The following is a 23,920-nucleotide window of genomic DNA, read 5'->3' as shown; positions in this document are numbered from 1 at the left end:
CGTCCTGGGGCCCACATGTATAGCTTGGTGTCCAGGCTATTGTACACTGTTGTAATATATGTTACTATTATTATTTAAAAAAATGTGCATGCCCGCTGTTGATCATCTTGAGGATAAACTATTAAGTTGCGTTACACAAAACTTTTTAGTAATGAAAGATAAAAGACTGCTTGAAATTGGCCAGAATAACTTTTTTAATATTTAAAAAATGTATCATGCAATAACTGTTATAAAATACTACAGGGTTGTCTACACTATAAAACTCAACATATTAAGGAAAAAAAATTATATGTTGGCAGCCTGTGTCCACTGGCGTTCCACTCTCCCCAGTGGGCATGGCCACTGCTCTTCTCACCTGCTCTCCTGCTTCCAGAGGCCCAGACCTCTCCCAGTTCTCCCTAACCTCCTTCCCAGCAGGCCCAGCCTCCGTAGTAGCTCTCTGTTTTTCCTATGCAGATTGCAGTCTGTTTTTTATGCCGGCAATGTCTCTTACTGATTGTAGAGCTCCAAGCACCTTCCAGTTCTTAAAGGACCAGGGCATGCAAGTCCTAATCTTCCCCAGCCAATGCCTGGCTACCTTGAGATACCTAAGGCACATTCCTTTCTTTCTAGATCGCTAGTGCCTTGCAAAGGATGTGCTATTTTCATATTAATCTGCCCATGTAACAACTTCTGCCTGTTTTGGGGATTTGATCCTTTGCTGCCTGATCTGACCTCTGCTTGATTTCCATTATGACCCTTAGCTGCCTGCCCTGACCTTGGACTGTTTATCAGATTGCACAAACTTTGTCTACCCTTACCTAGGTCTGTCTCTAGGGTTTACCATATCCCTAGGTGCTCTGCATCAGTGCCTCTTGACCACCATGATTCAACCATCACCTTAACAGAGACTACTCCAAAAGGTAGTGGCTTGGTGGTTCCCCTGCAGTAGGGCCAGATTCCTGCATAGGGATTAAAGAGTGAAGAACGGGTGATCTGCTTCAGTGCCTCCTGACCCCCATGAGTCAGCCACCACCTAACTGAGACTACTCCAAGATGTAGTGGCCTGATGATTCCTCTGCAGTGAAATCCAGATTCCTGTATGGGGAGTAAAGGGTGAAGACCATGGCCAATTAGATAACAGGCCAACACAGATCAGTTTTGCACCCATTCATTGTCAATGGGGACAAAACTGATGAGGATGCATCAGGAGACATTCAGTTCCTTTTTTGTTTCTTTTTTTGACTGGACTCAAAACCGCTGCAAGCTGTGTCCGGTCTGCGAAATGGAACATACAGTATCCGGCATGAATCAAAAATATTTTTGTTAGTAAAAAAAAACAGATCTGGAACCCATTGACTTTAGATTTAATACAACTGGATCAAGCTGAAATGGATGTATCCAGATGTAATAAATGGCATGGATCCATTTCAGTCCAGTTTTGAGATCCTCTGCCTTAGGACACTGAAAAATGGTACAAATTAGATGTAATATTTTATATATAAATACCTACACTGCAATACCAATAATGGCTGGAAAATCAGTCCCTGCCGATAAAAATAATTATGTGCAATATATCAAATACATAGTAACATAGTAGGGATATAGTATATAGTAGGGAATAAATTATTCCCTATATAGTAGGGAATAAATGAATGAAACTATTATTCCCATATCAGCTTATGCCCCTTACATTGAACAATTTAGCAGGCGATTGTTGGAAAGAAAGCGTCCCTTCCTGGCAAGCGCCTGCTTGTCAGTCAAGGAGACCAATGCATTTACATGCAGCAATTTCCTCCACAGTATGGGGAGGAGTGATTGCTAATGCCATTGCTCACCCCTATTCAGAATCATTGTTTGCTGGCAGCAGAGTGTGTAAACAACACGATCTGCTGCCAGCAAACAATGATTTTGGTATCCACACAAACGACCATATTACTCGATGAACATGCGTTTCGTTTGGTCATTGGGCAATCGGCGACATCTTTACAACAGCAGATAATCGTTAAAGAGCATTCCTACGCTTGTTACGATTATCTGGGCAATTCTCTGCCAGTGTAAAGGCGCCTTAAGACTCTCTTTTTTTTAAGGTTTCCACATAAGCTTATCACAGGAGACCTGCTGATGGCATGTCCGTTGATCAGCTGTAATCTGAGGAGGAACACTAGTCCTGTAGGACTAATCCGCTAATTATTGTTAGATAGAAAAACACTTCTCAGCACAGCTAATGGCGGCTTCACATGGCCTGACTGTTGGGCAGATTATCGGTGATGCCGTATGAGGACCAACAATAGCAGTAGCAATCACTCGTTCTCATACTGTACTCCATGTAAATGCAGAGCTTTGCCCACACTGAACGACCAGCCAGTTGTAGGGATAGCCAGTTCTCGATAATCGGCTGCTCCTTAAGCCGTGTAAACCCGTCATAAGTTCTCATGTTTGAAAACTTCCTTTATGAAACTTAATTCCATTACAATTGGAGACTTATAACAATACTTTATTACTTTTTTTCCACCATGTATTTATATAGAATCATTTCACATTTTTACTTTCCCAACATGTATCATCTTGTAAGGCCGATATTTAACAAGATTTTAGATAAGGAACAAGCAAACAAACCTACATCCATTGCCTATTACTGAAATTATTTTTAACCATATTGTAGCTCTGGATTTGGAGAAAGACTTGGCTAGGTGCATGGGGGGAAGGGAGACACAGAGGGGGTACATAAATGCACACTTTTTGGGGGGTTAATGTAATCTAAAAACATATCTGAATGCCATTGGACAACTGTTTGTGTATTGCATGGGTGCTACCTCAGGATCGAAATATCCTCTGTGTACTGTAGCTGCTCTCCTCCTTGGCTTATAACTGAGATGAGAGTCCTGTATAAGGGACCCTAATCTAGTTACTCAGAATTTCCTAATAGGGTACTTGAAAATTGGGTTTCTAATGCGGACATCCATTTTAATTATTGTATATGCTGGATATTCATGTACTTAATCTGCTCAGAAAGCATAGTTCTTGTCATCTTAAACACCTATGCTTCTACCTCATTTGAGGTCTAGAGTGCAATCACCGATCATGCTGCTTGACTGATGCCGTGTAAAGGAAAACCAGACTGACCTATTCAGTCAATACAGACATTGTGAGGGGAATTTGTCATCGTCCCTACACCAGTCTACTGGTTAAAAACAATTGAACTCCACCCCCCACCCCAATACACGTAAATCTAGGTGCAAGTGGCGTTTCTATGCTACCCTCGTAACTTTCTAAAAAGCGGGCATGGTGGGGGAGGGCTGTATGGGCTGGCACAGATTTCAGTTTAGGGGCACGGACTGCCAGAAGATGCACCTAATTAATGATGAGGTGTGCATCTTATCATAAATTAAGCTTGTGAGTAGATAGTGGAGCAAAGAATTTTAATGGCTGTATTATAATGGTCAAGGGTCGGCCAGATCATCGATAACAAGCGTTCAGAGGATCGCTCGTTAGCAATGATCTGTCAGTATAAAAGTTCCATCGATTACCTGATCAACGAGCAAATGGGAATACCCCTTTGAGAAGTTTATGGAGATAATGAAACATAAGCTGTTTATTAGGCAGAGGAGTACTTTCAGTAACCGTTATAAAAAGATATAAAAGGGAAAGATACAGGAAATAAATACATTTGTACTGACAGCTATGGGGGTGAATATCAAGTGTTAAACCTTTAAAGGGAATTTGATGTTGTGTCATAGTACTGTTCAGGAAGATTATTGTTAACAAGCATTCATACAGATGCTCATTAGCAATAATCTTCCAGAGTAAAGGCGTCACCATTTAATAGGATTGTTCGGGTGGACACCTAAATCATCATCTGGTGGGAGCAGATCGTGCTGTCTATATAGCACTCTGCTGCCAGCAAACAATGATTCTGTATGGGGACGAGCAGGGGCGTAGCTAAAGGGTCATGGGTTCTGCTTGGGCCCCCCTTTACTCAGTGCTTTGTGGCCAATGGCAGGGGCGCACATAGCCTTCATGCTGCCTGAGGCACCCCCTCCCCCATGCCAAATTTTTTACCTAAACCCTTCCCTCCAGCCAGAGGTGTAACTTGACCAGCATGCACTTTCTATAATACTGGTGTCTTCATATGCGGCACAAGTGTCTTTGGGCCCCCTCAGGCTCCTGGGCCCAGTAGCGACTGCTACCTCTGCACCCCCTATAGCTACGCCCCTGGGGACGAGCGATGGCATTAGTAATTTCTGTTCCCCATACTGTGGAGGAGATCGCTGCACGTAAATGCAGCATTCTTCTCCACTGACTGTTTATTGTACTGACTTGTCATTGATATTAATGTATGGTGATTGTATGCGGTGGTTTCATGTCCCCGGTTGGTTTTGTCTACTGTTATAATTCATGTCTTTGATGAGCTGTTGTGATACTAAAATTTCCCTTGGGATCAATAAAGTGTATTGTATCATATGGTAAGCGCATCCTCTAGCAGCAAAGGGAATATGAAAGACTGGCATAAAATGCTGGTCCTTGATAAACTCCTCCTATAAATATAGGCAACAGGAAGAGCTGAAAATTAAAGGGGTTGTCCCCATTTTCACCCCTCCTGCCTCCCTTATATGAGCATCGGCGCATTTAATGCGCCGATGCTCTCCCTCGCCCTGCGCGATTCAGCTTTCTTGTTTATATTATTACACTGCTAGGCAGAGGCTTCCGCCTAGCAGTGAGCCTAGTGACATCACCAGCTCTGATGGGCGGGCTTTAGCGCTGCCCTAGCGGTTTTACAGACTAGGGCAGCACTAAAGCCCGCCCATTAGCCTCCGCCTAGCAGTTCCTATGGAGAGCCCGGTACGTCACCGGATCTCCAAAAAATTACTTTGCCCTGTGCGATTCAGCGCAGGGCAAAGGAGAGCATAGTCAATGCTCATATCAGGGGGGCCGGAGGGGTGAACATGGGGATATGTCCAGGTTCACCTCTGAACCCAGACAACCCTTTTGAATTAGAAAGCAAGATTGTTCTGGTTACATGATCTCTACATGAATTTCTTCTTACAGCAATCTTGACCAAATGAGCTTTATCATCCATGGTGCCCTTAAGACCAATAAACTTTATCATACTCAAAAACTGTTTCAAAGATATCACAGCAGGCACCTTGTCTTGAAAGAATTCACAACACTGGCGAAGTTACGTGAATTTGTAGCTACAAAGAACTGACATTATATTACTTTCACTCAACAATAGGAAAAAGAAAATAATAAAAAAAAAATAGTGCAAAACATAGATAACATGTACCAGGCATTTCACAAAGGCATCTCATCTAAACTGAGCGGCATACCGCCGCAATGACCAAAATGGCTGGTATCAACCCTTCAGCTAGATGAAAATAAAAAGCCATTGCCTACTAACCTAAGTCTGGATTATTAATAAGCCTTATGACTAATCGCAAACCACCTGGTATCTGCAGTGGATGTTCTTTTGACTGATTGCACTTATGCAACATCATACAGCAGACTATGTAACAATAAAGATTGAATATGAGCCATGGAAGGTAAGTGAACTGTGAAATATGCCACAATTGGTAGGAAATCAATTGCAAGGAATTTGTTGCCAGGATATGGGTGGATCCTTTAACCTCAGGAGACTCCAGCTTTGCTTTCATGACTCTGTTTCTCAGGCAGATTGACCAGCCTATGAGAAAAGCTGTACTGACGAGCCTGAGGAGAGGAGGAAACCTTCATCTGATCTGGGGAGTTGTGCATAGTATATATTTATCCCTCCCTTCTCCATTTCATGGAATCAGGAGCTGGGAACACAGGGGGCTCATGGGATGCCTTATAAAGACCTGTCACTAGTGAAGGGAGAGGCAAAGGGAGACCTTCAGAGACAAGCTAAGAGAATGAGCAGATAACAAGAAGACAATAAGCAGTCCTTTCACAGAAAAGCTGCCCAGCAGAACGCCTACTGACAGAGATGACAGGGGGAACAGAGCAATCGCTGGGTGAGAATTAGGAAGAAGGGCACAGAGGCAAGTGCTAGGCTGCTCATCCGCTCTCCATCACGCACAGGCATTAGCCGTACCCAAGCCTATCGACTCAGCAATCTGCACTGAAATATGCTGCCTGGCCACAGGGACGCGGCTGAGGGAGGACCCCAGAGCAGCCAAGGCCCTGGAGAGAAGCAAAAACTGGAAGACGCCAAGGTATTCTACGAAAACCTAACTCCAACCAAGAAGCCAAAATCGGTATGTACTAAGCTATATGAAGACGCATTGATAATATCTATTCCAAGCACAGAATGCAATGTACTCTTGGTGACAATTGAGCAACTTGTTTGGTTCAGCCACCTAAGTACACGGCATGCCATGGACACATACTCTTACTCATCTTATCATGTCACTCATTCTTCATATTCTATTTTTATCTGCATACGGGGTTAACTTCTACTAGGAGAGATGTGCTGCTGTATGTGTTGTCCATGCAGTGACAGCAGCTAATGTCCCTAGTTCTCATGAAGGTGATTGTGCAGAAAGCTTCGCAACTGACCTTCAGCTGTGGGACTAGCAGGGGATGTGGACAGGGAATTCAGCCAAGGTCCCCAACCTATGACCCTACTCCAAAAGAAAAATGTCATGTATATATATATATATATATATATATATATATATAGCCTGCGTACATGAGTGGACATATATATATGGCCATAGGTGCACGTGATATTACTATTACTACATTAGAAGACTAATTTACCTACCGATTCCATTCAACTATGTGTTGATCAGTCCTTCCTATCCGCTATCCGTAACTGCTGCATCTTTACTAAGCAAGTAGACTGAAAAAAGGAGCAGGAGAATGGGAGGCCATGATATTTGCACTAATCAGGCCCCCCCAAAAATCACTAGAATGGTATAGGAGATATCGAAGTTCAGATGGATGCTATCATACGAGTAGATGAAACTTAAAAATAGTCAGACTTGAACATGGAAATGATGGCATGAGGAACGTGGTGAAATTGTCAACCAGGAGCTTGCTAAATAAATTAAAATGAAATCAATTAAAACTGAGACGAAGAGGACGACACGTGAAAGTAGAAAAGAGATGACAGTATGCTTAAAACCTTGCATCTGCAAAATGAGCTAACCCACCCCCAACCTTTGCTTTAGCAGCGTCATATTGGCTAGCGTAGTAAACAAGATCTCTATCACACAGAGCTGCTAAAACGCTTTACGTCTAATCATCAAACGCTAACGTCATTAAACATAAATTTTGATCATTAAAGTCCAGATTGTGAGCATATAATAAAGCTCTCTATTGTACTAGAACAGAATTGTGTAGATGTATTTTAAAAGGGGATGTGTTATGTATTTCATTTTAGTCTTATGTAGAAGGAAATTATTTTTTAAAGGGAATCGGTCACTAACGACCTCCCTATCAAACTATTTGCATAGACACATAGCTGTGGTTCACATGATTGAAACTATTTTTCTTTTGTTGATCCGAGGCTCCGTTCCTGAGTCCTGATGCTTTTTCTTAATATGCAAATTACACTTTTGGGGCAATGAGGGCGTCATCATTGCTCTTGTTGCACCCAAGCTCTGCTCCTTTCTGTGGTGAGCTCTCCCTGGATGCAATGATTGACAGGACCAGGCAGTGAAAAGTAGTGAGGGAGGGGCTGGCCACAGAAAATAGAGCTTAGGTGCAACAAGAGCAATGGTGAGACCTTCATTGCACCAAAGGCCTAATTTGCATATAAAGAAAAAGTATCATAACTCGGGTAAGGAGCCTTTGATCAACAAAAGAAAAACTGCGTTTTAATCAGTATTTTCAATATGTCCATACAAACAATTGTTGGACTGGTCACTGATGACAACTTCTCTTTAAATGTTTAAAATTATGTTCTGCGATATTAGAGACACACATTTAATTCCTGTATAGACCAGGAATGCCGCATAGGGGGCCCACTTATGATCCAAAATTGTATTTGATAGAGCACCAAGCACTAGGATACGGGTATCCCAATTGTTCAGAAAGACATGTCTGTAAAAGAACAGCCGCGTCCTTCTGATGCAATGAATGAAGTGTCGAGTTTATCCCTATACTGATTATAGACATCAGTGCAGGTCATGGAAGATACATGTGAGCGCCCTCTTGTGGTTGCTCATGTGTATCTTCCATGTCAGATAGGGGAGGAGCAGCGCATGAGCAAGGACATTGACGTTCTGATGGCGCAATGTGTGGCTGGCACTATTATGGGGCCCTGTGTCCTGTATGAGTTCTATTTTAAAGCGGTATTGCCATCATAGATATTTATGGCATCTACAGTATATGGCATAACTGTCTTATAGTTGTGGGCCTAAAATCAAACAGCAATTCCAACAAGACTGATACTGTGTTATGTTTAGTTCAGACCTGAGAAACCAGTGGATGACTGACATTCTCTCTATGGTGGTTTGTATCCCCGTGTGATACATTGACTTCTGAAGCCATGCACCCGGCAAACAAAGTGTCAGTTCTACCAGAAGTATTAAAAACAATTGTTTTCAGCCCTTGGGAGTAGTACAATCTGACAGTGTTGCCATTGGAGCTAAAAAGTTGTGTACCTGTTGTACACACAGAACACAAAGGTTTGTGTGCTTTATGGCAACTGAAAAGAATGATAGTTAAATATCAAAGAAAAGTCAATAAGCTAATACAGTCTCCAGGATGTGATGGGAGCAAATCCCCCACCCAAGACCAAAAAGTGACAGGGGTGATACATATTAGGCTACTTTTACACTGGCGTTTTTTGTGGATCCGTCATGGATCTGCAAAAATGCTTCCGTTACAATAATACAACCGCATGCATCCGTCATGAACGGATCCGGTTCTATTAGGTCTTCTATAGTCATGACGGATCCGTCTTGAACACCATTAAAAGTCAATGGGGGACAGATCCATTTTCTATTGTGCCAGATTGTGTCAGAGAAAACGTTTGATTGTGTCAGAGATCCGTTTGGCTCCGCTTCGTCAAGCAGGCAGCGTTTTGGTGTCCGCCTCCAGAGTGGAATGGAGACAGAACGGAGGCAAACTGATGCATTCTGAGCGGATTCTTTTCCATTCAGAATGCATTAGGGCAAAACTGATCCGTTTTGGACCGCTTGTGAGAGCCCTGAACGGATCTCACAAACAGAAAGCCAAAACACGAGTGTGAAAGTAGCCTTAAAGGGGTTGTTTGGGTTCAGAACTGAACTCATACACAACTCGATCTGCACAATCGCAACTAGCAGTGTCCAAACTTAAACAAACAGCCCTTGCCCTGCACGATTGTGTGCTCTGAACCCCGACAACCCCTTTTAATATGTATCATCCCTGTCATTTTTTGGCCTTGGGTTGGGGCTTTACTCCCATCACATCCTGGAGACTGTATTAACTTATTGACTTTTCTTTGATATTTAAAGATCATTCATTCATTCACCTGGACAACCCCTTTAAGGCATATCTGTATCTATTACTATCCATCTAATCTAGCAGTACAATATAGCTGTCACTATATCCTCTAATGATAATGAAGTGACTCTTTTCTTGGTGTCCCAATCTATACAGCAGAGTTGACAAGTGAGTTGCAGAACACAGGAAGCAAAGGCTATTGTCTGCTCTAGTGGCTATGTGAAAAATGGAATATATGAGTACAAATTAATAAAATACCAACAATTTTTTAATATTTTTATAATGGGGCCGGCGGGTATCAGGAGGTATCAGATCTAAACATATGCCCCCTGCCAGAACAGCCTGCCAGAGATGTTTAACGCTAGTGTGAAACTAGCCTTAGCCTAATATAGAAAAAAATATTGCACAAAAAAATAATACTAGTAATTTCTAGTAACAATCAGCACTATATGGTAGTTATAGCACTCTGCAATTTATAATGACAATTCTAAGCTTTCCAGTCAGGTGAAAATGATAAATAGATAGCACTTATATATTTTCCACTATTATATAGTCAAACCAATGCTAAAATACAATGTGCTTTAACGTTAATGTAATTAACTGCCAAAATGGCCTAATCAGGTCAAATAATGACATTAGGCAGCCACATGGCCATAATTATGGTGATGCAAAATGTGACATCTCGAAGCAAGAAACACTAACAAATGGTAAAGCCTTAAATAGGTTGTCCAACCGATAAACAAAATGTCACCCCACCAATACTGTCAGTGTTGGCTCTTCCCATATATTGTGTCTGGTTTATTCACAGGCAGAATATGATTATAAAGACACCATTAATATGTATTAGCCTTCTAGGTATAGAAAACCTCTATTCTCCATATAATAAGGTTATTGTATTTTATTATGAGTTAAATAAGGTAGAAAAAAAACCTAAACATTTTGGAAGTCTTGTAATGTCAGTTACCTACTTGCAGTACAAGCCCTAAATGCCTAGGCTGCAACTGGTTGACGGTCCTTACGCTACTAAAGTGCAGAGACGGATTATGACAGACAGATAAACACAATACCAGAGTCGTCAGAAATGAGTCAGAACCAGACGGGTTATGCATTGCCAAAACTTGAGACAGAGAGAGGTCAGAAGACAAGCCGGGGTCAGAGACACAGAGGAACCAATCAACAATGTAGGAACAGGGAACAAGGAACCTAGCTAGTGAGCCAAACAAAGACTATCACTGTCAATGGTAACATGCAGTTAAGGTATTTTAACACAATAATAGCATATTTGAAACAAATAAATGATGTTTTAGTGTCTCCATGTTCTAAGCGCTATATATATATATTTTTTTTAAGCGATTTTATTATGTAGGGGCTCATTTTTTGCAGGATGAGGTGACTGTTTTATTGGTACCATTTTGTGGGACATACACCTTTTTTATCACTTTATGTTGCACTTTTTGTGTTGTAAGGTGACAAAAATAGCTTTTTTTTACGCAGTTTTTAAATATTTTTTTATGGTGTTTATCGTACGGGGTGGATCATGTGATATATTTATAGAGCCTAAAGTTACGGACGCGGTGATACCTAATATGTGATTTTTATTTTATTTTTTCATTTTTTAATCCCACTAAATGAGTGCATATGTGAAAAGGCTATTTATTTTTTTATTTTTTTCACACTTTTTTTTTTATTATGTCCCACTTGGATCTTGAAGATCTAGTGGGGCTGATTGGTGTATTATGCTTTGCAATCCTCTTGCAGGTTTCCTCGTAGATGGCAACACAGGACGCCTTTGCAAGTCGTCAGGTTGCCATGGCAACCATCAGGCCGCTGCCATCGCAGCGCAGCAGCCGGATGGTTGAGAGAGGGAGCCCCCTCCCTCTATTAACCCCATTGATGCCGTGGCAGCTGCCATGATGTTTATAGTACGTATATAGCCGTATAGCAGTCGTGAAGGGGTTAAAGCAGTATGCTTTGATTTATGTAATAAAAAATAAATCATATATTACGGGACAATACCTTTCTAACAAAGCTAGAACCAGCCCTGTACCACACATGGGTCCAGAGATTTACTGATCCAATTGCTCTGCTAGATTATCTTGAGCCTGGCAGCTCAGGGGGCATGTCCTTTCTGCTAAAGCTCTCTCCCTGTAACTGCCACAGATTTTACCAGAACATGGCTGGTGGCAGTTGAAGATTAAGGGTCCATTCACACGTCAGTATTTTTCTATATCCTGAATTTCGGTCCGTTTTTTGCGGATCCGTTGTTCCTGAAAATGTTTCCGTATGTCATCCGTTTTTTGCGGATCCATTGACTTTGTATTGTACCAGGATCCGATTTTGCGGATGATAATAGGACAAGTTTTATATTTTTTCAGACATGCGGAACGGAACAACGGAAACTGACTTTTTCAGAACCCATTGAAAATGAATGGGTACGCAACTGGTCCGCATCCGTTCTGCAAAAAAACGGAAAGGATCCGGAAAGAAACAACGGACGTGTGAATGGACCCTAAAACTGAGCATGTTCGACCAGTTTAGGCTAATTTTACACTAGTGTTTTTGCTGGATCCTGCAGAGTCCAGCAAAAATGGTTCCATTACTGATAATACAAACCAGGAGCGTTGCTAGGGTCTCAAAAGATCCGGGCCCAAGCCCCAATGAGTATTGCCCAATTCTCTAAGTCAACCCCTCCCCCTGCAAACACTAGCACTGAAGACATTTTACTGTACTTGCTAAACTGCTATACAGCAGCACGTACCTTTCACATCCAGTACCTCCCAGGTGATGTTTCTTCTGATGTAGATCTTCTCTGTCATCGTCTTCTCCATTCGGTCCGGTCAACTTCTCTCAGCCGCCTCATCTCTGCAGAGTGTGAAACACAGACATCTTAGCTTCCTCACTTTTCTCTACCTCCAAATACTATCCTGAAGAAAAATGAGTGCCCCACATAGTAATAGTACTCCTCATAGTCCCACCAATAGTAATTCCCTTCTAGAATGCCCTCACTAGTAATACTACCCGCTACAGTGCCCCCAACAGTGATAGTGCTCCCCAAGAGTGCCTCCATTAGTAGAAGAGCCCTCTGGTATTAATAATGTCCTTACAGAGCCCCTAGTAGAAATAAGGCCCCAATTGTTATCCCAGTGGTAATAAAGCTTTCTACAGACCCCTCAGTAGTAATAAGGCCCCCCATAATGCTCTTAATAGAAATAATGTTTATCTATAAGTCCCTCCTATAGAGCCCCCAGTAGTAATAAGAACGCTTAATGTGTGGCAGGCGCAGCACTATAAAGTGCCTTTTGCGCTGTGCCATTATTAGAATTTTTATATCTCTGACTTTTTAGTCTAACCAGACTGTCTATTACTCTGTAATTCTTCTAGCGCCGTTCTATGGAAACAGTAGGTTAAAGAGCACACCAAATGCTTGAAATAACTACTTTATTGACTTCAACTTTTCTTCATATATAACACTGCCGCCTCCGCAACAGATAATCCATGTACAAAACATGTGTTGAAAAGATATCACAAAATGGCGGTATGCATAAGATGGTGGTTCAACTGTTCAATCTTGTCATTCAACATAAAATGGTGGATATATTTATCTCTTCAGTATCTGTATTGTCACTTTAAATTATTTAAGCACTTTATGATCTCTCTGAGAGGTATATCTGAAGTCTAACTAATAGTTCTACTTGCAGTATGCAGTTAGCAGTGACTATTTGAAGATTGGTTGAGTATGATCTGGTATGGTCGTAATTGATGGAACTGTAAGTAAACACATATATATCTAGTTCAGTATACAGTTCTAATTACAATACTAACAACACAAACATTATATAACTGTTTTAAATTCCTATTTTGGCCTCTCCTGCTTCCATAAAAACACAGCTCTCGGTGGAGTGAATGTCTCTTCAGCTCCTGTCTTTGGTGAATAATGATTCTAGCAGCAGGAGCTGGGAGAATTCCCAGACAGGCTGTGTGTGAGGCTGGCTGTAATTGGTTAAAACTCTTGCTGTGTGAGAAGCTGGCTGTGATTGGTTTAGACTTCTGCCCAGCATCAACAGATTAACACTATGCTTTCTGTTGTTTCTGCTGTGTCACTGAGCTTACCCTACATTACGAAATTAATCTTAAAGGCATATTATCTTTTTCTGCTTCTATGAACATAAAATATACCAGTTATATGACATCCAAAACATGATGTCACAGTAAATAACTCTGCTTTTGTCTTTAACACATAAACATAGGAACTGTATTAAGGCTATTGGCAGGTCTAGCTGTATACACATATACAGTTATACTAGCAATCTAGGACAGGTCTTAGCTGGCCAGCAACATAATGTCCCCTGGATTTAAAATGTCCCGACAGTCCCCCAGTATTTATAATACCCCCTACTGTTATAATGCTCACCCTGAAGTGCCCCAGTATTTATATTGCCCCCTACTGTTATAATGCCCACACACTGCCCCCAGTATTTATATTGTTATAATGCTCGCCTTGAAGCGCCCCCAGTATTTATAATGTCCCCCTGCAGTGCCCCCTGTAGTTATATTCCTCTGTTTACTGTCCTCAGAAATTATAATTTTTTCAGCACCTCCACCAAACAGTCCCATGTAAATAACATTAATTCCCTCCTCCGCTATAGAGTCCCATGTAAATACCATCACACCCTATCTACAGCCCCCTCCAAAATATGGTCCCACATAAATAACATCACCCCCTCCCCAGCCACCTTCAACATAAAGTCCCATGTAAATAACATCACCCCTCAATATTCAGTTCTGATGTAAATAACATCACTCCACCCCACTGTCCCACTTATATAACTTCAGCCCTAACATACAGTCCCAGTTAAATAACTACAACTCCCAACATTGCTCTGCCTCTCATACTGAGTAATCTACCCCTTCACTTACCCCTCCTCATCTAGCAGACCTCACCACAGCCTCTTCCCAGGACTTCTTTTCACTGCTGAGCCCTCCTCTCCTGCACTGGTCACATGATGGTGACATCATCGCAGGTCCTTTTCAACTACTGCATTTAGAACTGATCACATGGACTGTGATGACAGGTCCTTCAGCTCTTGCAAGGCATTAGATTCAATTGTACTGCCGTTCTGAGGATGGCAATACAGTTGTATCTGGCAGGCAGTACGTTCAGGGCCTGGGACAAAACATCAGGGGCCCAGGCCCCGAATGTTTTTAACCTAGCAACTTACCTGATACAACCATCTGCATCCGTCTGAACGGATCAGTTTGTATTATCTTTAACATATTTTTAACATTGCCCAAATGGATCCGTCATTAACTCCATTAAAAGTCAATGGGGGATGGATCTGTTTTCTATTGTGGCAGATTGTGCCAGAGAAAACGGATCCGTCTCTATTGACTTGCATTGGGGTTATGACAGATCCGTTTTGCTCCACATCCCCAGGACGGAAAGCAAAATACAACATGTTGTGGTTTGCTCTCCGGTCTGGGAACGCAACTAAATGGAACGGAATGCATTGTGGAGCATTCCGTTCTGTTCAGTTCAGTTTTGTCCCCATTGGCGATGAATGGAGACAAAACTGAAACGTTTTTTTCCAATATTGAGCCCCTATGACGGAACTCAATACCGGAAAACTTTAACGCTAGTGAGAAGGACACAAAATAAGGAAAAGCACAAACGGCAAGTGGCGCTATACAGATACATTTATATTAAATTAATAATTACATGCAATTACAAATATATTGAGATCCAGGGGGTGGTTTGAAAAATGTTGAATATTGGGGTCATTTATCAAACTGGTATAAAGTAGAACTGGCTTAGTTGCCCATAGCAGCCAATCAGATTACACCTTTGATTTTTGACAGCTCCTTTGGAAAATGAAAGGTGGAATCTGATTGTCTGCTATGGGCAACTGTACAACAGTTTGACAAATGACCCCATATGTTTTGTGACACAACTCCTTTAACTCTCTGAGCCCACAAAGTCAAGCATAGGGAGGCCCGGAAGAAGCCAGATTTACTGGCGAAACGGCGTTGGGTCAGGAGTTGGCCGAGAGATCTTTGCACCATTCAGGGTATGTTTAATTGTGTTCATTTGTGTTCCTTCCATCTTAACCTCAGTCTCTACAATTGCCTCTTTTGCATTGTGTTTGGGGCGTTGCTGCCATGAGGCTCTGAGGTATGCTCTTTCAGCTAGTATTCTTTCTCCCTGTATTTTCGTGCACTGATCTCCCGGCCTCTCCTTGGGTCCTGCTCCTCATTTGTGTGTCCCGCCTTGTGCTGCCTGTTTTATAATACATGTATGTACTGTTCATTTATATTTACAATAAAGCTTTTTGGATTTTTATATACACGAAAGTCAGCTTCATTTTTTGGTGATTATTATGACTCCTTGGGGGTCCGTTTTTATTTTTATATCATTCTGTCCGGTTAATATTGGTTGACAATGATAAGCTTTTTGGCAAGATCAAATGTAACACCGACCACACTGACTAGTGCTTACTGTGAACGCTGCTAGATCAAAAGTAGTACAGAATATAGGAAGGAGTAAGTTATGTGCAAAACTGGCCAAACTGATTCACTAGCACAGTAACATTGGGCGACCAACAAGTCAAAGGTTTAGGCATCAGTAGAGTTCCTATGTATGATTTCTTGAAAGGGGTGTACATAAACAGCAAGGGCCACTTAAAATATTTGCTAGCATTCAAATTAGAAGCAAAGGGGATTTCCATAAGTGGAAATTCCTTCTAATGAAATGCAAAATCAATGTTGCTTAAGAAAAACGTTCCTAGTGTTGGTACACCAAAATCCATTGTGTAAAGGCAATTGCTGTGTTATGGCTGATCGGACAGCAGATGTTTCCCCTTTCTACTTTCAGCCCAAACCGCAGAATGCAATCACCATTGCTGTTTCTTCGCGGGCACTTTTCCGTATGGAAGAAGAAGAAAAAGTTTTCGAGGAACAGGGACTAGAAGAATATGTTAAATACCAACTGGAGCATGAGAATGAGCCATTTAATCCAGGAGCAGCATTTCCATTTGTTAGGGTAAGCCTAAAAGCAGTCAAGTATAATATAATTGCATTAAAGGGGTTGTCCAACTTTTACTGAGTGAGGGTCTACCCACAGAATAGGCCATTACTAGCTGATCAGCAGAGGTTTGATACCCTGCATCCCCACTGATCAGCTATTCAAAGTCAGCACCAGAACTGTACAGTTCCATTAACGGTGTAATGGACAGAGCTCATCACTGCAGTGCTACTCCCACTCACTTCAACGGGAGCAGTGCTATAGTAACAAGCTCTCCACTGCACAGTTGACGGTGTCTGGCGCTAGAGCTACAACCAAACAGCTGATTGAAGGGGGTGCAGGGTGTCGGACCCCGTCAGTCAGCTAGTGGTGGCCTATCCTGGGGGTAATGCCTTTAATTAATAAAGGCCCAATTACATGAGCTGACTGAGAAGGCTACTATCAGGTACAAACTGTTCATTCCTGATAATTGCCTGCTGATCATTTATATGCTGCAATCGTCTCCTCTGTATGGGGACGAGCGATTGCTGCTGTGATCACATGTCCTCATACAGATTCATTTTTTCTGGGCGGCAGATCATTGTTTCTCGCAGCACAATCTGCTGCACAGAAATGTGTCAGCGTCAGTAACGCTTCCGATCAATGAATGAGGAATTGCAGGTGATCAGTGGCAGGTTCACACAGGTCTATTATCAGGAATGAGCATTTGGTTTCCAAGCTGTCCAGATGAGTGTCCTGGTTGTAAAAAATAATGGCAAACACAACGCAATATTGACTCTTAGGCCCCTTGCAGATGAGCGTTTGTCACGCTGCGAGTCTGCAGTGCAGCTCCCGGCCTGAACTCCCATCCCTGCTGCCGGGAGTCACATAGCATTATATTGCTTTATGATGCTATGTAACCCTTACAGTTCTGGAATGTATTGGATAACACTGGCAGCATTATGTCAGTGTTATCCAATACATTTCAGAACTCTAAGGGTTACATAGCATCATAAATCAATATAATGCTATGTGACCCCAGGCAGCACTGGGAGGTCATGCCGGGAGCTGCGTTGCGGACTCGCTGCGGGAGGAACGCTCGTCTGCAAGTGGCCTAAGTGTACGACCACACTGTCAGGTTCCTCAATGCAGTTTTGTAAGCCAAACTTAGGAGTGGATCATAAACGTAGATAAATGAAAGATATGACTCCTCTTTTTTTTAATTCACTCCTGGTTTTGGCTTCAGGGAACCTAAACGTGTGGTTGTACCCTTAGAGACCAAAAAATAACAGTAAAGAGAAAGTACTTAGGGCTCATTCACACGCCCGTGGTTTGGTTCCGCATCCGAGCCGCACTTCAATCGGGCTGCAAAAGATGTGGATAGCACTCTGTGTGCTGTCCGCATCCGTTTCTCCGTTCCGTGGCGCCGCATAAATTATAGATCCTGTCCTATTCTTGTCCGTTTTGCAGACAAGAATAGACATTTCTATAAAAGGTTCCCTTCCACAAATTGCAGAAGACACACGGGCGGCATCCGTGTTTTGTGGATCTGCAATTTGCGGACCACAAAACATGGCACGGTCGTGTGAACAAGCCTTTAAATAAATACTCAGGTTATATAAAGTTAGCCTGTGGCTAGGGGACAACTATTAGATGGGTGAGGTCCTAGCCCTGAGACCCTCACAGATCATTGAAAATTAATGGGTCCGCACCCATTCGGCAAAATTGCGGAACGGATCCGTACCATTTATACGGACGTGTGAATGGACCCCAAATGATGGAAATAACTGACCAAATAACTGAAGTGTGAACTCAGCCTAACCAGAATAACCCATTAATGTGTTGGCTCCAACATAAGGAATGGTCTTCCAAGGGATATCTCGTATATGCACTGTAAAATAAAGTTTCAAGCTTATCAAGGTCTATGTGGCAGGAACTTGATACTTACATTTCCTGATATGCGCTGGGAAGTAGAGTTGATATGTGCTCAGCTGGAAGTCTTAAAATACACAGGCACATCATTTTCCCAAATGTCAACTGTTAACGGCTGTACTGTATATCCCTGCATTCATCTCTGTCTTCATTCTATGCCAGGCACTGGAAGCTGTTAACGCTCACCTACGTGAGCTATATCCTAACAGTGAGGATCTGTTTGACATAGTCCTCATGACCAACAACCACGCACAAGTTGGAGTAAGACTCATTAATACCATAAACCATTACAGTAAGTATGGACTTTCTATGATGTGACTAAACAGATGCTTATTACAGTACATTTAGACTGCACTTTCTTTAGCTATCATTGCAGGGTAATAAACTGTCATATGGACAGTGATGTAGCAATACAGCTCTTAGTGAACACATCTGCAAATGGTCTATCCTGGCATATAACAATGTTAGAATATTTAAAACATTACTTTCTTTAGTGTAATAATCATATTTACAAACAGAAGGAAACAATTAGAAAATGTAAAATAACATCATCAAAAATTCTTTAAAAATGTGATTTAAACAATAGGTCATTTTTTGATGATACATTCTGTGCTGAAATACCTTGTTGACACTGCTGTAAATGTGGTTTTCCTGTAAAAATGATTTTTTAACAAGTTCCTGAAAAGTGGCCCGTGAAACAGAAGATTCATACTTACCTGGTCCATGCTGCCTCCGCTCTCTCCATCTTCCGGTCCCGGCACTGTTTATATCCAGGTGGCTATAGGTATGGTGACGTGCTGCTTCTGACCACGTCACCGCTGAAGCCAGTCATTGGCTGGAACAGTGCATGCGACCATGCCCATAGCCACCAGATGTAAACAGTGAGGCGACCGGAAGATGGAGAGAGCGGAGGCGGCATGTACCACCGGAGCGGTGTGGGGCAAAAACTTGTTAAAAAATATTTTTTACTGGAAAATCCATTTAAATGATATGTGCATACATGCTAAAGATTTTCTGCCTTGGAATTGAATTGAGTTTTATAGTAGGAACAAAGTGGATAAGATTGAATCAAAACTTATTACACGCTGCGTAAAAATGTGCAGGGAATCAGCATGGAAATTGATCTGCAGTGCAGATTTTAAATCTGTAGCATGTCAATTTATAATACGCCCTTTGCAATATATAGGGTGAAATCCATGACAACTCCAAAGCAAAATCCACCAAAAAAATCAACAAGATTTTGTCACGGATCTTGCTGTGGATTATACCGCTGCATTTCAAGTCCTGACCTTAGTAATTACTTAAAAGTCAGTCCTCGAGCTGTAGAGATCACTAAAGGGTGTTGTCTTGAAGTAATTCCATTGCACGCACTATTTTATTTTTGAAACACTATCTCTTATATTTATAAAATTTAGTTTCTGTCTGTCTATTCCTTATGCGCGACCAAAGAACTGGACCGATCTTCACCAAATTTGGCACATAGGTATATCAGGTGTCCGGGAAGATTTTAGATCGGGTCTCAGCTCTCTAGGACGTACTGTTCTTAAGATATTCTAAAAAAGTGACCTGCATTAGCCAATAGAAGCCTGCAGGTCTTTCTCCTCATAGCCCAACTGCCATACACACGGTCACATGTCCCTTATCAGCCAATAGAAGCTTGCAGGCCCTTAGTCTCCACATACACACAGTTTTATACCAGGTTTCCATAACAACCCAGCCATTTTTCTTCACTGCTGTAGGTCAACGTTGAAGGGGCAGGGCACTGTGGATGACACTGTTAAGGGAGCGGAGTGCTGTGGAGGTCATAGTTAAGTAGGTAGGCTGCTGTGGAGGTCACAGTTAAGGGGCAGGCTGCTGTGGAGGTCACAGTTAAGGGGATGGTCCGCTATGGAGGTCAGAGTTAAGGGGGCAGGTTATTGTGGAAATCACTGTTAAGAAGAAGGGGTACTGTGGAGGTCACTAATAAAGGGGTGCCACTGTGAAGGTAACTGCTGAAGGGGCGGGCGCTGCGGAGGTCACTGTTAAGGGGCGGGATGCTGTGGAGGTCACTGTTAAAGGGGGCTTGCACTGTGGAAGTTACTGTTAAGGGAACAGGGAACTGTGGAGGTCATCAATAAAGGGAAGGCCACTGTGGGGGTCACGTTTAAGGCAGCAGGGTACCGGGGTGGTCTGTTACGCTTTGGTGTGGGAGGAAAACCCACACCGAACGTAGGAGGTAAAGGGGTGAGGGAAAAAGGCCTGGAAACTAGGGAAAGGAGCAGGTCTCCTCCTAGAGAAACCCTAATCAAAGTCCTGACTGACTTAAAGTATGAACTGACCCCAGAGGTAGGTGAGTTCATACACAGGAACCTAAAATCCTAACTCACCCTGTAGGACCCTGGTACTAATGTCAGGAAAATAGACAACCTATTACTTCAAATGGTAGGACGAACAGGAGTCTCCCTCAGGCCTAAACACAAATGACAGGGAAAAGAGCAACAAAAGAAAACCCAAACAATAAACAAAAGGGGAAGAAGCTATGGAAGCAGAGGAACTCTGCCGAGATCCAGACACCAGCAATCCACAACAAGGCTGAAGGTTTAAAACGCATGGTGGTAGAAGCCATAATAAATAGGGAAGGTAAAATGACCACATAAGCAACACCTGAGGCAAGGGGTGTGGCCATTACCAGAAACAACGCAGGCACAAATTGATCCACAATGAACCTGTCAGATCAAACCACGTGTTGCCAGTCTCACTGATCTCCTGGCACATGTCACAGGAACTTCCATGACACAGTCACTCTTAAAGGGGCGGGATATTGTGGAAATCACTGTTAAGAAGACGGAGTACTGTGGAGGTCATTAATAAAGGTGCGGCCACTGTGTAGGTCACTGTTAAAGGGGCGTTCACTGTGGCTGCTACTGTTAAGGAGGGAGGCCGCTGTGTAGGTCACTGTTAAAGGGATAGACACGGTGGAGTCACTGTTTAGGAGGCATGGGACTGTGGAGATCACTATTAAAGGGGCAGCAGCTCTGGGGTGGTCACTTTTAAAGCAGTGGGATACTGTGGCAGTCACTGTTAAAGGGGCATCTGCTGTGGAGGTCACTGTTAAAGGGATGGGCACTGTGGATGTTACTGTTAAGGAGGCAGGCAGTGTGGAGGTCACTGTTAAGAAGCGGGTGCTGTGTAGATCACTGTTGGGGGGATGCTGTGGAGGTCACTATTAAAGGGGCAGTCACTGTGGGGGTCGCTGTTAAGGGAGCAAAGTGCTGTGACAGTCACTGTTAAAGGGGCGGGCAATGTGGAGGTCTCTGTTAAGAGGGCAGGGAACGATGGAGTTCACAGTTAAGGGGACGGTCCGCTATGGAGGTCACATTTTAAGGGAACAGAGCTCTGCACAGGTCATTGTTAAGGTTATTGTGGAAATCACTGTTCAGTGGATGGGGTACTGTGGAGGTCACTAATAAAGGGGCAGCCGTTGTGGAGGTCACTGTTAAAGGGGTGGGCGCTGTGGAGGTCACTGTTAAGGGGGCAGGAGACTGTGGAGGCCACTATTAAAGGGGCAGCTGCTGTGGAAGTCGCTGTTAAGGCAGTAGGGCACTGTGGAGGTCACTGTTAAGGGATCAGGGTACTGTGGAAGTCACTATTAAAGGGGTGGGATGTTGTAGAGGTCACTGTGATGGAGAACACTGTGAATATCTTTTAACCTGACACACAAACATTAAATGAAATACATGAAAGATACCCGTGCAAAGACAGGTCCTTCTGCTAATATATATATATATATATATATATATATATAGATGAAAGTTCAGGGCAGCACTCCTTGTAGCGGATGTAGGGTGCCAGCGGTATCGACACTCAACCACAGTGTCCAATAGCCAGAAAAATTAACACACCACGGCACATCCATAAGGTGAAAAATGTGAGATCCTTTATTCACCCAAGCAGCGACGTTTCGGTCCGCTTGCTGGGACCATTTTCAAGCAATACATCAAATACAATTGTGGGTATTTAAATAGTCATGTCACATTAACATACAGTCATGTGAAAAAATTAGGACACCCTTTGAAAGCATGTGGTTTTTTGTAACATTTTTAATAAAAGGTTATTTCATCTCCGTTTCAACAATACAGAGAGATTAAAGTAATCCAACTAAACAAAGAAAACTGAAGAAAAGTCTTTTCAAGATCTTCTGTAAATGTCATTCTACAAAAATGCCTATTCTAACTGAGGAAAAAGATAGGACACCCTCACATGTATTCCCTCTTAAATTGGCTCAGATCTCACACAGGTATATCACACCAGGTGCACATAATTAGTAGATCGTTACTCTGCATGTTGAATGAGGCTTGCCCTATTTAAACCTCAGACATTTAGTTTGGTGTGCTCCTGACTGTTGAAGTGAGAGTGAGCACCATGGTGAGAGCAAAAGAGCTGTCAGAGGACTTCAGAAAAAAGATTGTAGCAGCCTATGAGTCTGGGAAGGGATTTAAAAAGATCTCAAAAGATTTTGAAATCAGCCATTCCACTGTCCGGAAGATAGTCTACAAGTGGAGGGCTTTCAAAACAACTGCCAACATGCCCAGGACTGGTCGCCCCAGCAAGTTCACCCCAAGAGCAGACCGCAAGATGCTAAAAGAGGTCTCCAAAAACCCTAAAGTGTCATCTCGAGAACTACAGCAGGCTCTGGCTACTGTTGATGTAGAAGTACATGCCTCTACAATCAGAAAGAGACTGTACAAGTTTAACTTGCATGGGAGGTGTGCAAGGAGGAAACCTTTGCTTTCCAAGAGAAACATCGAGGCCAGACTGACATTTGCCAGAGATAAAGTTGACAAAGACCAGGACTTCTGGAATAGTGTTCTTTGGACAGATGAGTCCAAAATTGAATTATTTGGACACAACAGCAGAGGACATGTTTGGCGTAAACCAAACACAGCATTCCAAGAAAAGAACCTCATACCAACTGTGAAGCATGGAGGTGGAAGTGTCATGGTTTGGGGCTGCTTTGCTGCAGCAGGACCTGGTCAGCTCACCATCATAGAATTCACGATGAATTCTACTGTGTAAACAGAAGGTGCTTGAAGAACATGTGAGACCATCAGTTAGAAAATTAAAGCTGAAGCGGAACTGGACCATGCAACATGACAATGACCCAAAACATACTAGTAAATCAACCAAAGATTGGCTGAAAAAGAAGAAATGGAGAGTCCTGGAATGGCCAAGTCAAAGTCCAGATTTGAATCCCATTGAGATGCTGTGGGGTGACTTGAAAAGGGCTGTACGTGCAAGAAACCCCTCAAACATCTCACAGCTGAAAAAGTTCTGCATTGAGGAGTGGGGTAAAATTTCCTCAGACCGATGTCGAAGACTGGTAGATGGCTACAAGAACCGTCTCACTGCAGTTATTTCAGCCAAAGGAGGTAACACTCGCTATTAGGGGCAAGGGTGTCCTATCTTTTTCCTCAGTTAGAATAGGCATTTTTGTAGAATGACATTTACAGAAGATCTTGAAAAGACTTTTCTTCAGTTTTCTTTGTTTAGTTGGATTACTTTAATCTCTCTGTATTGTTGAAACGGAGATGAAATAACCTTTTATTAAAAATGTTA

At 42.5% G+C, this 23,920-nt stretch overlaps 1 protein-coding gene across 1 annotated transcript in view; it reads left to right on the top strand.

The window, feature by feature from the left end:
- Window positions 1-5,756: 5,756 nt before the first annotated feature.
- The window catches only part of NT5C1A (5'-nucleotidase, cytosolic IA), a 55,530-nt gene continuing 37,366 nt past the window's right edge, over window positions 5,757-23,920 (top strand). Inside the window, exons 1-3 of the mRNA XM_044286481.1 lie at window positions 5,757-6,215; window positions 16,265-16,432; window positions 18,488-18,617. Coding sequence (XP_044142416.1) covers window positions 6,087-6,215; window positions 16,265-16,432; window positions 18,488-18,617 — 427 coding nt within the window. The 5' untranslated portion in view covers window positions 5,757-6,086. The remainder of the gene's footprint in view (window positions 6,216-16,264; window positions 16,433-18,487; window positions 18,618-23,920) is intronic.

The sequence above is a fragment of the Bufo gargarizans genome, chromosome 3, assembly GCF_014858855.1.
Source record: "Bufo gargarizans isolate SCDJY-AF-19 chromosome 3, ASM1485885v1, whole genome shotgun sequence".
Lineage (NCBI taxonomy): Eukaryota > Metazoa > Chordata > Amphibia > Anura > Bufonidae > Bufo > Bufo gargarizans.
Note: the sequence above shows the minus strand (reverse complement) of the source record. Positions and strands in the feature narration are given on the sequence as shown.